This window comes from Strongylocentrotus purpuratus, unplaced genomic scaffold (genome assembly GCF_000002235.5).
Source record: "Strongylocentrotus purpuratus isolate Spur 01 unplaced genomic scaffold, Spur_5.0 spur5_scaffold_10, whole genome shotgun sequence".
In the NCBI taxonomy this organism is placed as follows: domain Eukaryota; kingdom Metazoa; phylum Echinodermata; class Echinoidea; order Camarodonta; family Strongylocentrotidae; genus Strongylocentrotus; species Strongylocentrotus purpuratus.
Genome location: NW_022145595.1, coordinates 22,411,115 through 22,426,069, shown reverse-complemented (window position 1 = coordinate 22,426,069; position 14,955 = coordinate 22,411,115). Strand labels below are relative to the sequence as shown.

General features: G+C 36.4%; 2 protein-coding genes across 5 annotated transcripts; one reads left to right on the top strand and one right to left on the bottom strand.

Moving 5' to 3' along the window:
- Positions 1 to 534: 534 nt before the first annotated feature.
- LOC100889680 (probable rhodanese domain-containing dual specificity protein phosphatase) lies at positions 535 to 7,956 on the top strand. Of its 4 annotated transcripts, none has more exons than XM_030979792.1 (3): positions 535 to 660; positions 2,849 to 3,004; positions 4,253 to 7,956. In XM_030979792.1, exon 3 carries the CDS (start codon positions 4,268 to 4,270, stop codon positions 5,528 to 5,530), a length of 1,263 nt encoding a protein of 420 aa, XP_030835652.1. In that variant the 5' UTR covers positions 535 to 660; positions 2,849 to 3,004; positions 4,253 to 4,267; the 3' UTR covers positions 5,531 to 7,956. The 4 variants fall into 4 exon arrangements, with proteins under 4 accessions (XP_030835652.1, XP_030835649.1, XP_030835650.1 ...); XM_030979789.1 differs by having other exon boundaries at positions 2,849 to 3,015; XM_030979790.1 differs by having other exon boundaries at positions 2,849 to 3,065.
- Positions 7,957 to 9,409: 1,453 nt separating this feature from the next.
- LOC585473 (nucleoside diphosphate kinase homolog 5) lies at positions 9,410 to 14,229 on the bottom strand. The gene is made up of 5 exons (XM_785297.5): positions 14,001 to 14,229; positions 13,132 to 13,337; positions 12,518 to 12,618; positions 11,367 to 11,485; positions 9,410 to 10,670 (listed from the first exon to the last, which is right to left on the bottom strand). The coding sequence occupies exons 1-5, from the start codon at positions 14,145 to 14,147 to the stop codon at positions 10,590 to 10,592; spliced, it is 654 nt and encodes a 217-aa protein (XP_790390.1). The 5' UTR covers positions 14,148 to 14,229; the 3' UTR covers positions 9,410 to 10,589.
- Positions 14,230 to 14,955: the final 726 nt, after the last annotated feature.

Sequence of the window (14,955 nt, the reverse complement as noted above, 5' to 3'; positions counted from 1 at the left end):
CAATGCCACCACCACCACCACCACTACTACTAACACCACCACCAACACCACCAGTCCACCACCACCAACACCACCACCGCGTCACCACCAAAATCAACACCACCGTCACTACCAACACCAACACCGCAACCACAACCACGACCACCACTACTACAAACACCACCACCAGTCTACCACCACCACCGTCACCACCAAAATTTACACCACCGTCACTACCAACACCACAACCACCATCACCACTACGTACCATCATCTCCACCACCACCTCCACCATGCATCACCTCCATGCACCACCACCGTCACCGTCTCCACCACCCACCACCTCCACCACCACCACCACCAAACCCCCCATCATCACCACCTCCACCACCACCTCCACCATCACCACACCACCAAATATCAATATCCCCCACTCTCCACCACCACCACCACCACCACCACCTGTTGCTCTTTTCCCATGTCCGCGACCCCCCCCCCCCCCCCCCCCCCCCCCCCCCAACAGATTGGTTCCCCCAAGCCCTCTGAGTCAGACATGCATGAGTAACGTTACCAATAGCAGTAAAGTACGACGGCGATTTCACCCCTCTGTGCACGGGGAACGCACGGCAAGAAAAGTCTCGAGAAAGCCGAGGTACGCCAAATTGTTTGTCATGTAAGATTGTAAGTACACCTGTCATTTGTTGCACTTTAGAGAAGTAGGAAAACCATACCATACATATGTTAAGCTATAGTAGTCTATGTTCATAACTTTGTCAGTGTGATGAGCTTTTTTTTCTGTGATCAAAAGTTCAAAATCTATTTCGAAAGTGTTTTGAAGAATGTGATAGTACCGGTACGTATTTAGTAACCGTCCCATAGCTGTGCTGTGAACAGGTCCAATCTACCCCGGCATCGGCCCGCCTGCAGCCGGTGTTGGTTCGACTCCAAATAGAGTTACAGTACTACAACGACGAGTATTATAGCACATTCAAGCTGTGTGCATGTAACATTCAGTGGCAACATAAATTTCAATTGAAAACTTGATCAATAGGAGCATTTTATCATATGTGCTATGTGCTAGTATCAGGTATGAGATAAATTATTTGTTTTTATTTCATCTTTTAATTGTTAATCACAAATTGGTGTGAAGTGATGTTTATTCTATTGTTATCATTTATATCATTATTGTTATTGTTATTATGATTATTATTATTTTTATCATATTTTGTTTTCTTATTTAGATTCTTCTTATTCGTCTTTCTTATTATCATTATGACATTGACATTATTTTTCTATTTTTATTTTCATTTAATCATTATTACTATTTGGCATACTATTATTAGACCTGTACATGTACTTGTGCATGTATTTACCTATGAGTTTCCCATTAGTGTGATCATGTTAAAAAACCTAAAATAGTTCCAAAACAAGATAACCATTGTAATTTTAATCAGATTGATGATTTTCATCAAGAGACCAATCTGAATCATTCATCACCATCCCCAAAACATGAATCAATTTTAAACCGAGGTATGCTACGCCAGAGTCAGTTATTAGGCAAATTAAGACAGAGAGCTGACTTACCAATTCAATTTAATAATGGTTAATTAATGACTTTATGCAATCTGTTATGTCTGGTATCACATAATTTCACATGAGTATAAAAGTATAAAAGCAACCAAAGCTAGAACTTTTATGTTTACATATAATGTCAAATTGGCATAATATATATCATTTACAAAAAGATAAGAACATGTTAAAAACAAACATACATTATAAATATAATGTACATGTACATACAAGGGAGATTAACAAATTGCATTCCCAGAATCCCAGGTCATTTGGTAATTTGCATAGTGGTCTACTTTAGGATTATAAATTTCAATTGCACTAGTTTAAACTAAAAAATTGAAATACCGTAGACTGAAAATTGACATGTGAAATACATGTATGAACATAGGAAGAAGACTATTTTTCATCGTGATAACTTTTTCAACCAGGAGATCAAATAAGATTCCTTCAAATATTCATTCCTTCCAGAAAACACTTATGGAAATCTTTGCCACCATCCATAGTTAAAAAGCAAGATCCTGATTTATTCAAGGCTCATTTGCATTTTGCAATGTTCAGCATTATTTATTAGTATTTATTATCATGCCCACACCCTGTACACCTTGCTTTACTCTATCAGGAGTGTTGAGTTGTATTACTTTAGATTCAGATTCAGACTTCTTTTGACTACATGAAAATAAATTTCCTCTATTTTGATGGACGGTGAAAAAAAGGATGCAAAGGGTGTTTGAAAACCTGTCCAACCAACCCGGTTTTCCTGTCTGAGAGTGTACGATTGACCTTACTCTAGTCTATGTGAAATTCAATTTATTGGTGAGCTTGAAATAGGTAAATTAATATCTGATAAACATGTTGATGTTCTATCTGTTGCACAGCAGCCCTCAAATCTGCATCACAATACTAATTCCCCTTTTCATGAAAAAATTGGTCATTTAATTTAAATTGTGCTTCATTTATTCATTTAAGCAATTTCTTATCATTACTTTTTATTATAGGGGTGAGGTTATTTTGCTTTCCACATCACTTGATGTCTGCGCTTTTGTTTAAAAGCTGCCCCCCCCCCCCTCCCCGAAAACGTTACATGTTCATCCAAATAACGTCCAATACAGGTCATATCTCAGGCTCAACTGACAAATTGACTTCATATCTACTAAAAACTGACTGATTCTTAGCTATTTGAGATAATGAGCAGGGTGTAATATTCTCCTCGCTTCATTGTTGTTCTGGTGACCAATTATTGTGTCTGTATCAGTACGGTATGTATTGTCATACAATTTCAATCTCATTTTAAACCCAGGCCATCCATCATGAACTGACATCAAGCGATACATATAACCAACAGATAGCCAGCCAGCCTGCCTGCCATGCTGCACTGCAACACACCCCAGTAAAACATTCTCCATCACCATGGCAACAATATGGCTTTGTTAGACCAGTTGCCTAGCAACGAGAGGTAATCGCCAGGTAACTAATGCCCTATACCCACTTGTTCCTTGGTCTCCATTTGTAACTGCGTAGGTAAACAACCTGTTGCTCGATGTGTGTACTTGGGTGCTAATGTATACACAGTGAACACAGGTGTATCTGTGTTCTTTATCAGTGTGCCCTTGTCCACTTAAGAGATGTGTAAGATTTCCAATGTGTGAAGTTGTGAACTAATTTTATGTTTTTTTGTCTCTTTTTTTCTCTTTTTTCCTTCTTCTTGGGAATGCTGTTTTTATAACATTATTTTACTTGAACATTAAAAAAAAGTGGTTAAAGAACCATAAAATCAATTTTTATCATTTATCTGACTATAGTATGTAATGTGCATGTGCTGTAAAATGTGTTGGTTACATCACTTTATTATTTGTCAAAACTCATTGGAAATCCCCTCCCCCTCTTTTTTCAAGCTTCCCTTTAATAAATTGCATGTATAAAATTAATATTCAATGTATTTATGCAATATGTTGGTTTAGAAAGTATTTCATTCAACAAATATTCTTGCAATAAAGGTTTCAACTTCATTGTGATATATATATCTGTGAAATAGAAATTCTAGTATTTGTTAGGCTTATATATGATATAATTCTGATTCAGGTGTTATATGGTTTTTAGGGTTGTCCGGTTTGTTTATTTATCCATCTCCATTGTAATAAACGCAAAAAATCAGCCCCTAATGGTGCTATAAAACTTGAACTTGAGTAACAGGTTTATTTACATTTTTATTCCAAGGGTTATGGATAATTATCCTCTATCTGGACAAATGACTGCAATTATAGAGCATGGGTCAAAAGTCTTGTGTTTATCAATTTGCAAATTGTTTGTCATAACCATCTAGCAGAGATAGCCATAGTGACCTATACAGAAAAAAAAAACTATATAATTTTATCAAGTATGAAGTCTTTGCCACGACAAAGAACAAGGTTTGATTTTACATACAGCGTACATGTGTGTGGTCACTTACATATTCTTGACCCTCAAAAAGGCAAAGGATTTCATCTGTAAATATTGCATCCTCAAATATATAAAGCTGTTCTACGGGTAAATTTCATGCTCTGTCAAGTACTCAATAATTGTTTAACAAACATTGTAGATTATATCTCTATTTCCCCAAAATGTGGTGATTGTTTTTTTTAAATAAATAAACTAGACTACAATCCATTGTTATGTTAATGACTTCTGATCAAAGTTATGATTTTGTTTTTCTTCTCCATGACAGTTCTGGTGGGAAGGCATGGGTTGTTGCATCTCCAGATCAAATGCCACTTCTCCAATTCCATCAAAGAGCAGCGCCAGAGAGAACGTGGTGAACCCGGAGAAGATATCACCAGCAGATGGTGAGGAGACACTCTTGAACACTGACAAGAGATTCAGCGAATCAGTGAACAACAGATCAGCAAGCCCGAAGGCCATCAAGAGAAGCAGCCAGTCAGCAAATGTTACATCTGCAAGCCCGAAGACAACGCAGAGAAGCTGCCAGTTAGAAAACATCACACAAACAAGCACTAAGATGGCAACAGAAAGTGCAGTTCAACCTGAGATCCTTGGACGGCTTCCAGAGCTGGAGAGAACCAAGGAAGGACACCTAGTACCCCAGGAGGTTCCTAGATGCGATGTTGGGGAGGACTTTGTATCAGTTCATGAGATGTACAACTCCTTGAATGATGGTCAGAGAGCTCCATACCTACATGATCCATATTACATGCTTATTCTTGACGTTAGGGACAGAGCCGATTACAATGCTTCCCATGTTACCACTGCTCGACACAGCACTGCTGTTGATACAGAGCATGATTGTCTTGTGAGTCAGGGGAAGCTTGATAAGTTCACAATGGTTGTAGTGTACGACCAAGGCAGTACATCTCAGACGGTTGATCCAACACTGTCCAGCTTCGTCCAGAGATTGAAAGACGCCAATGTGGACGTTCTGATCCTGAGCGGTGGCTACGACACTTTTCACAAGACCTATCCGTTCTTGTGCAACAGTTTAACCATTCGGTCAGAGCAAGACCGTATGCTGCACTTCAAGTCGTACCCTTCCGTGGTCCTAGAGGATACTCTCTATCAGGGCAACGTGAAGCACTCCAAGAACGAGACAGTCCTCAAGAACTTGAAGATCACTCATATCCTCAACGTGTCTACAGAATGTGCGAATGCCTTCCCAAAGAGCTTTGAGTATCTTCAAGTTAAAGTGGAAGACGAGTCTACAGAGCATATTGGTCCCCATCTGGAGAGAGCAGCTAAGTTTGTAGCAAGTGCCATCAATTCTGGTGGTAGGGTCTTTGTACATTGTGTCCAGGGTAAGAGTCGTAGCTCAACGTGCACCATCGCATTCCTAATGTCATATAGAGGTTGGACGTTGAAAGACGCTCATGAATATTTAAAGGATCGTCGATCAATCGCTGCTCCCAACAGAGGTTTTCTTATCCAGCTCTCTAAATTTGAACAACTGACCTTCGGAAAAGTTATCTCCTCTGTGGATGATTTATATTTTTAACTTTGATCTTCAAGAATCAATATCCTCTTGGAAAACTATCCATTTAAGGAAAATCACCCCCTGAGAACTACACACAACTCCTGGAAAACTACATGAACCTCCTGGACACCTACATACCTGTAATTTCCCCTTGCGATTCCCCTGTCAAAACTACCCCCAAATACCCTCAGACAGCCACAAGAGATACAATGTGCTTGTAGTATTCTTCAGGGGATAATTATTCTAGAGTGTATAATTTTTTTTCAGGGGGGGGGGGGTATCCCAAGGGAAGATGATTGAGGTTGGTTTTCCTAGACTCTTCTTTTGAGAAAAACCATGTAAGACCAACTTTAATAATTCTACCATTCTTTTCTAGTACAGTAAAGTCTTTTTTTCTGGGTTGGGGGGGGGGGGGGGAGGGGGGTCCTAAGGGTAGATGCCCTTGATTGGTTTTCCTAGCCTCTACTTGTGAGAAAAAACATGTAAGTCCAACTTTAATAATTTGACCATTCTTTCTTGTACATTAGTATCCAAGTTGAAATACCAGTGTCTTTTACTAAATCTTGTACCATATAAAAAAGAAAAATGAGAGAAAGTTAAGAATTTATGTAGTGTTTGGAAGATAGGATTCTTATAAACTGAAATGTATTAATATCTTCTATATTACATCTACATTTTACTATGTGTACATTCACCCACACAATTTTTTAAGATCTTTGTTCTTACCGAGGGTCTTTTAATTTTTTTGTCATCTTTGAACTGAAAAAAGGTAAAAACATGTGTGAGAGGAAAAAATTCAGTAATTTCTTCTTGACTGTTTTGGCTATTTCATTTGCTCCAATCAAAATAATTTATCGGAGCCCAATTTACATTTAGGAAGGGTTCTCCCGTATTTGTACATGCTATGTACATGACTGTTGTATAATATTTATTGAAGCTGGTCGCACAACTCTTCTCTGTTTGCATTGAACATTTCCATCTTACTAACCCAAAATTATTAATAACACACACATTAATTGTGGTCCGGATATTTGGAATAATTTTCCCGACAACATCAAATCTGGTTCAATCCTCTATTCCTTGAAAGCTACCGGTACACTTAAACAAAATATATTACAAGCATATGTGCCAAACGCTCTAAATTAGTAAAATAGCTTTGTCTGGAACCATGATTTATTATTCCTTTTACTCAACTACCATCTGCTGCACCCACATCTGCAATTGCACTTCACCAGTTGATCACTATAGGTTTTACCACGAGAGCTTTGTGGCTAAATCTTTTTTTTTTCTTCATGAGGCCGCCATCCATTTCCAGCCTAACCGCTCACGATGGCTGTCTCCTGCACTGAAAATTTATCTCTTTAGTTTAATGAAAGCAGGTTAACTGCAGATTGCCAGTAATTATATTCTGACTATATATTTAAGGGAAATATTAATAACTATGTATTTAGTTTTCCAGTTCTAATAGTACTACTTGACTACTAGTTCTTTGACCGTGAAAAATATAAACATATATCCGTTATTCTTGTTTTGTGTGCTTTGTTTTATGGTTATTGTATAATATTATTGGACATGATTTGCTATTTATGTAATACTTCTGTAAAAATGTATAACGTTGTATTTGTTATTAGAATGCTGAAATAAAAGCAATCAATCAATCAAATCAAACATGTTCATGTAAATATACCTACTATTTGAAGTGACAATCTCAATATATCAAGATTTATATGTACATATAAGTATTTGAACTAATCACTTTTTATGATATATAGTTTGGAGTATTTATTTCTTAGTAATATGAATTTGTTTTTAAAAATCAGCTCATGTGGCATGCCTTTATTCTGTTTTGATAGTATTACTTAATTATTGTGCTTTTTAACATAAAATTTATGGTAGCTTTTGAAAACTGCTAAGTTTTGACTTCCATTATCAATACTAAATATTATTAATAATCGTAAATTAAAGTATGAAGTTGTGTTCAATTGTAAATTTTAATTTGTTGATTTTAGGTGTACGCCTTACTTTTGTATATCCAGTGCAAAGTCGATGTACTTTCTATTTCCTGAGGAGAAAAAAAAAGTTTATTTTCATGTACACCAATTTTATTACAAATCCTGTCTTTCATATATTAATTATTCTGAAGAAAAAGGGGACATTCCTATCTTTTTCTTTTTCTCTAATTGAAGATGAGATTGAATCTATCTAAAATCAGTATTTCCTTCAAGTGTTCTTCAGTAATGATGAATGTTTTTTCTAACTTACCAGTATTAAACTGGTATGGAAGCAGTTGTAATTATGAGTATGTCATGTAAACAAGAAATCATATACATCTATGAACAGCAGGATCAACTGCCTACACAAGTACCTTCTCTATAATCCTACAATGAGTGATATGTGCAAATCAATATTTGAAATAAATTAGTATTAAAATTCCTTTTAATCAGTGATATAAGTTTCAGCTGTTGTTTTATATCTCAGTTCACTATTCTGCAGTTTATGATGAATTTAAAGAAGAAATTGTCAACGTTGGGTCAAGTCAAGGTTTCACAGACATCTATCTTGTTCACACATAGTGTGTGAATCACATAAATTCTGTGACAAAGTAAAATGACATGATTCTAGTGACTTTACATTTCTTTTTCTTAAAACAGACATATATTAAGCGACTATGCTCAGGAAGCCCTTCTTGCGCCCTGGTACTTTATCACCCCTCTTGCTATTTATTTGCGTATGAAATGGTTTTATTTTGAGGTGGTTTCAATGCACTAAGTGTGAATGAGGCTATAGAAGTGAAATGCCAATAGAAACAAAAAATTGCAAAGCTCCCCAACACTACAGATTTGTTAAAGGAGGGGGTATGAATGTGAAAAGATAGAGAGAGAGAGAGAGAGAGAGAGAGAGAGAGAGGGGGGGGGGGGGACAGAAGAGAATGAGAAGAAAGAGGGGAGACAGAGAGAAAAAGAGGGGTTAAAAGGGAACTTGAAAAAATGGTACAATAAATGTTTCAATTAGGTATATATTTAATATTTTCACCTACATGTAGATCCAGACACTTAGCGATGCTGTGGTTTATCTTCAACTGCAATTACCAATACTTGGTCTTTGTCCTTCTTTCACATTTCCTATCCTGCTCTTTTCACTTCACTCGTCCACTCTCATCCCTATTACCTCACTCTTCTAATATCTTATTCTTCCACCCATCCTCATATTTTCCCTAATATCTCACTCTCCACTATTACACTCTTTCAATACACTTTCCACTTTACTTTCCATCATACATTCCACTCTCCCACTCTACTATCTCACTATTTCTATCTACTTTTCCACTTCCTTTCTTACTATCTATCTGTTCTAATATACCACTCTTCCACTATCTTTCTTACTACCATTCTACTATCTCACTCTTCCACTATTTTTTATCACTATCTCAGGATTCACAAAGACATCTCACCAGTTTCTATCAAAATATTATCTTGTTTCATAAAGGCTTGTTCACATAATCTGTGCAGACTGTGGTAAAACATGTTTTGTTGTATTAACATGCAAGTTGCGCACAACAAAGGCACCATGCATAACCACTCAGTGACTCGGGCGGATCCAGCCAGCGGCAGGGGAGGGGGCCCAATTCGTGAGAGAATATTTAGCGGCGAAACAGCCGGCCAATAATTCGCTCAGTAGGGGGGGGGGGGGCCCTCAAAAATTTGAAAAATTGCACCCCCCTTGGATACGCCACTGTAACCACTGATCAGTGTGCTATAAGATACAAAATATAACGCACAGTATGCTTTAGAATTAAAAACTACCATAGGCCATGTGAACAAGCTTTATCGTCCTCCAAAATCCACAGAGAGTAAATAATTTACACATCAGTAAAAGAAAAGCTGTGAAAGTACAAAGAAATTCTCTTTTCAATTATCATTTACTCATTCAAAATATAAACAAAATATACATATATTCACAGCTGTACAGAGAGAGAGAGAGAGAGAGAGAGAGAGAGAGAAAGTGGGAGAGATTGATTTTCAAATCATCAAAAACACATTGAATGTGAACCCTAATCAGTATTCCTTCTGTAGTGATGTGATACTTTTCTTTCATTTTTTGTTTAGTCTTTCTTCATATTTAAAATTATGAGAAATTTGATACACATCATACATCCATCAATGTCATAGAAACTGAAACATCTTCAATGTACTGCTAGGCATTCGACAATGAAATAAATGTAGTGAAACAAAATATAATTGAATAACAATGAAATGATCATTGTGAAATGTAAGGAAGGCATAGCATACCCCACTCCCAAACTGAATGAATAGATAATGACAATATCATTGACATGAGAATACACATTAAAGATCTCCTACATGTAAAGGAGAGGCTTATAATTATAGAAATAGATGATGTCAAGTTCATAAAACATATATGTACAAATTGTTTATTTTAATTTATTTTCTTATTTTCTTATTACAAGAGAATGCTGAAATATCATATAACTTATCCGATCCCTCTGAGTATTTTCCAATCGTCTTTCCAGTAGGAATATAAGTTATCCAAGGCAAATCGAATATTTAGATATAAATTACACCTTCAAAAGTCAATTGAATCATGAACTACTGAGTAGACACGGTTGTAAAAGCTATAAAAGGGCTCTCGGGCGTACAGAAAAGTTTGGTCTGAAAAGCATTTCATAAACAATGTAAATTTTCAAAGAGCTTTCTTTTCTATTGGCAATTGCAATATCTTAATTCTAGTAGAAACAGGAAATACATGTTGTACCAAAATATACTTTGATATACAGGGAAGTGGCATTATGCATTCCTTAACTTTTACATTTCATTGGTTGAACTGAATACCAATGTAGCATTGGTGTCTCCCTAGTAGTACGAGCTTGAAGATTATTAAATCCAAGTCGAGTAAACCGAAAAATTGAGTGGTGCTTGCTGCGTTGGAATGAACGAAGATGAAGTGTTGACTCTATTCAGACATGCTTGTCGAAGGCGGTCCCCTTGGATGATAGTAAGATATAACGTTGTTATGGAATCTCTGTTCATAGGTATTTAGTTCATTCTTGAGTGGGGGATCTCTAAGGCTCTTCGACAGTGAAACCTTCATTTATTGTTGGCTTATTCGGGTTGTTCACCAGCAGCCAGTCAGATAACCACATCTGAAAACAAACAAAATTTAAAAATTGTAATTATTTTGCTAATAACATTCAAAATGAACAAATGTATAGGAGTATCAATGACAAAGCATTGTTTTTAAGAGCACATACCTGTATCTGCATCAGGATGAGACTACCCTTGAGCTATCACCCCCCCCCCCCCCCCCCCCGACAAATGCCCTCTAGGACAACTGGTATACTGTATGAGTAGAATTTATTTCATTTGCCACCCTCAACCCCACCATCCCAAACCATGGAATCTCAAAGACAATCATGTTTGAAAGAATAATAACATGTCATTTACACAAGTGTGTACATAAAATCAATTTTGAATGCTCTCTTTTCATTGGAGATTCCGCATTTACAGACGTTAAAATCTTGATTTAAAAAAAAAATACCTTATGATTTTCTAGTGAATATAATGACAAGCTTAACAATAAAGATGAATAAATCCACTGCAAGTTGATTTCATTAGAAAGACTGGTTTGTATGATGACATATAATTTGGCAGGCATATCAAAAGATATGATGATGGAAACACAGAACAAAATTATACCTGAAAAAATGATAAGAAGAAATAATGAATCTGTAAAATTTAATGTTGTACTTTGTCAAAATGGTCTTCAGTAAATGAAGTTATTGAGAGAGAGAATCAAAGTTTCATGAGCTATAGACAGAATGGTAGCCAAACACACTTACCACTGGGTCTTTAGGCTTCTGTTTGCAGAGCTCTGTGAGTCCCTTGAGGAGAGTTGGGTTCACCACCTTGGCAAGGTAGTCCTTGGCTACTTGACCAACAGGAATAGGTTCAATCACACCTTGAAAAAAAAAAAAAAACAGAAATTATTTTATTTATTTCATTTCATTTATTTATTTCACTCTCTTTTAAAAAACATCAAAAGTATATACATGTTTGTTCATTATCAACATACTTAAGGTAAAAGGAAGTGAGGAATCATGAAAGCCAGAATTGGCTTGATGAGAATGATCCCCAAATAAATACTTAGCATAAACAAGATACAAACTTATTTTATATAAAAAAAAACATAGTACAAACATTCACAACAACAGAGGACAGAGGAAAGATAAAGATAACATAAGGTAAAGACAGTTACAGGGAGATAAGAAGAGAGAGAAGATAAGAAGAAGGAAGTTACAACTTCATCTATTAAGCTCCACAAAGTATCAAAGTTAATACATATGGGTCCGTCCAGAAAGTTGTGGCAATTTTTGTGACATACCAAAAGTGAAAAAACATGTCTCCTATCAACTGTAACAATGTTTGCTCAAAATGAGTTTTGCATAGAAAGCATAGTCAAGTGTCTTCGGAAGTACTCGAGCTTTATGTTAAATCAATATTATGGATCCAAAGTTTATGTAATGTTATATGAATATGGTGTCCATGTAATGCTGGTAAAAAGAGAAATGTGTACTAAGCAAAGATTTTGAAGAAAAGCAACTGAAACCGGAATGATTCTGGCAGGGCATACTATATTTATTCATTATATAAAAATCTTCACGAATAATTTCATCTTCCATGTGTAGTATATAGAAGATCTCATACCTGCGTTACATGGACACCATCATATTTTTTGCCTCAACTTTATGGAATGACCTATATTACAACTGTTCACACAGCGCAGTAGATGATATTAAAAATTGAACCACGATCACAATCTCATGTCTGTGTAGGTTAACAAAGAAAATCTTACTATTCTACCATGAACCTAAAATTCCATGAACTATAAACAATATTAAAATTTAAAAAAAATAAAATATTAAGGCTATTCACAAACAGAGTACTGTAATAATTCAAGAATTGGACCTACATGTATATCCTATCAACTTACTGTCTGGGAACATGAATCTGATTTCTCTCTCTGAATTATGATAGCCATCACTCCCATGTACAGCATTCTGTTGATCATCAATACCATACATAGCGCGGATGCTGAAACAAACAAATATTAAAAAGCCATGAGTAAGTTTATATATCTATATACTCTTATTCAAGATAATGGAACAAGACTTTACTCATTAGCAGGGGTATAAGAATAAAACAAAGTGTAAGTACTGAGTGTGCTATAGACTGCAATGAAGTATATACAAAGACTACTCAAGGAAAAGAAGAAGAAAAAGCATTGGTTATAATGTGTCTTTTTGGACCATATCGTCCTTGTTTTCACGAAGTGACGGTAGTGAGGAAAATCGTAACGCAAAGTGAATGCAATTTTTTTTCACTACCGTCACTTCGTGAAAACAGCGACGATATGGGCCTAGATCTAGACTAACATGTACCCGGACTTTTTTCATTTTTTTTTCATTTTATAGAAAAGATTGAAATGAATCTTGGCAAGTAGAGAATGTGCGATAATCTTGTTGTAACTCATATATTTTAAGCTAGGTAGAAAGAAATATTAGTCTGCTAAAAATATAAGGAATTAAAAAAAATAAGTAGGCCTACCTGTCTGGGTGTGTTTCTCTGGCTTTCATGCTGTTGGTTGGGCCACACAGCTCTCTCCAGTATCCAATTGCATTCTCCCTTGCTAAGACCATGGCAATGATAGGGCCGCTACTCATGTAAGCAACCAGACTTGGGAAGAACATCTTGCCAAAGTGTTCTGCATAGAAATCACTCATCTGTTCTGGTGTGAGGTGGACTCTGCGTTTCTGCAAAGGTGAGTTAAGATTATACTGTAATTGATAATTCGCTTCTAATCTAGAGGTCTAGATCTATTATTATTAATAATAAAAAACAAAATAAAAACAAAACTAATAATAGCCGGATAATACTACGCTCCAAAATACTACTCCAATCTACAAATACAGAGCAATTAATTACCAGCGTTTACGGCGCTAGTTCGTGTTTAAGTTAGTGACCGTTTTTATGAATTGCTTGCCTTAGCCTAGATCTAGACTAGACTCTAATACTAAATAAATATCTTAATACACACGCGCGCATGCCCGTCGGTACCGTATGCAATTGTATTGTGCAGCAGTTTGCTTTGAATCCCGTGAGAAAGTGAATATTATAAGTCTTTGTTTTTAGGAAAAATAGTCTACTCCAAAAAAGATTTAAAAATTGACACGAGGCTCAGCGACTTTTAAATCATGACCATTATTTGAACAATTGATGAAGATTTAGTCGATTTTCGGCATGTTTTAGGAGGGTATCTCCACGCTGGAGTTCCGGGTCAAAGTCTAGATAGACTTCTGAACTAGCGTCGCGATTACATGCAAGTTAGAGGCATTTTCAAATTCAATCATGAATCAACAACAATGTCATCTGTAACAGGACTCCGTATGCAGTATATGGGACTGTGGACAACTTACCTGCAATATTGTAAATCCTGACTGCAGTATAATTTCCTCGATTTCATCCGCTCTGTCGATTGCATCTGGTTTTATAAGAGCAAGAGTCCTTTCCACATAAACCTGAGGAGGCTCCATCATTCTGTTTTCTACGTCGTTTTGAGGCATTTTGATAAATTTTAAAGAAATATTTGCTCACGAAATCCGTTTGACAGCTGCTTCTGTTGCCAAGTAACAATAACTCCGCCCTCTGCGTTCAGCGCGCGATGTCGCCACGGCCACTCGTACTCGACTAGCATGACTAGCATACGTATTTTCGGTTCGGTTCGGAGGTGTAAGGGGGCTTCTAAAAAAAAAGGGACAGCTGGTTCTTATAAGAAGGAACGGGAGCATTTATTAGAAAGGAAAAGGGGCACGTGTCAAAATAAAATGGGCAGTCATTAGAGGTGAAAAGGGACACTCATCAGAGATGAAAAGAGCAAGCTTATCAGGATTGAGGGAAAGGGGCATTTGTCAAAGTAAAACGAGTATCCTCTCAGATTTGAATAGGGGCAATTAGCGGGGATGAAGGGGGCACTCATCTGAAGTGAAAAGGAGTAACTTCTCGTACCTGAAAACTTAAATGGTTAATTTACTAGAGATGAAAAGGGGCATTTATGAAAAGGGGAAGGGGATCTTTTTCAATAGGGGCACTTATTATTAGGAAAAGGGGCACATGTGAAACTTTAAGGTGCGCTTATCCGAATTAAAAGGTTGCTAGGTATTAATAGGGGAAGGAACACTTCTTACAAATGAAAAGGAACACGTGTCGTACCTGGAAAGGGGCACTTACTATAGATTAAAAAGGGCACTTATGAGACAGGAAAAAGGACACTTATTGCAAATGAAAATGAGAACTTGTCGAAGGAAAAAGGGCAAGTGTCAAAATAAAAGGGGCACTAATCAGAGGTTAAAGAGGGAAGAGATTATTTTACAT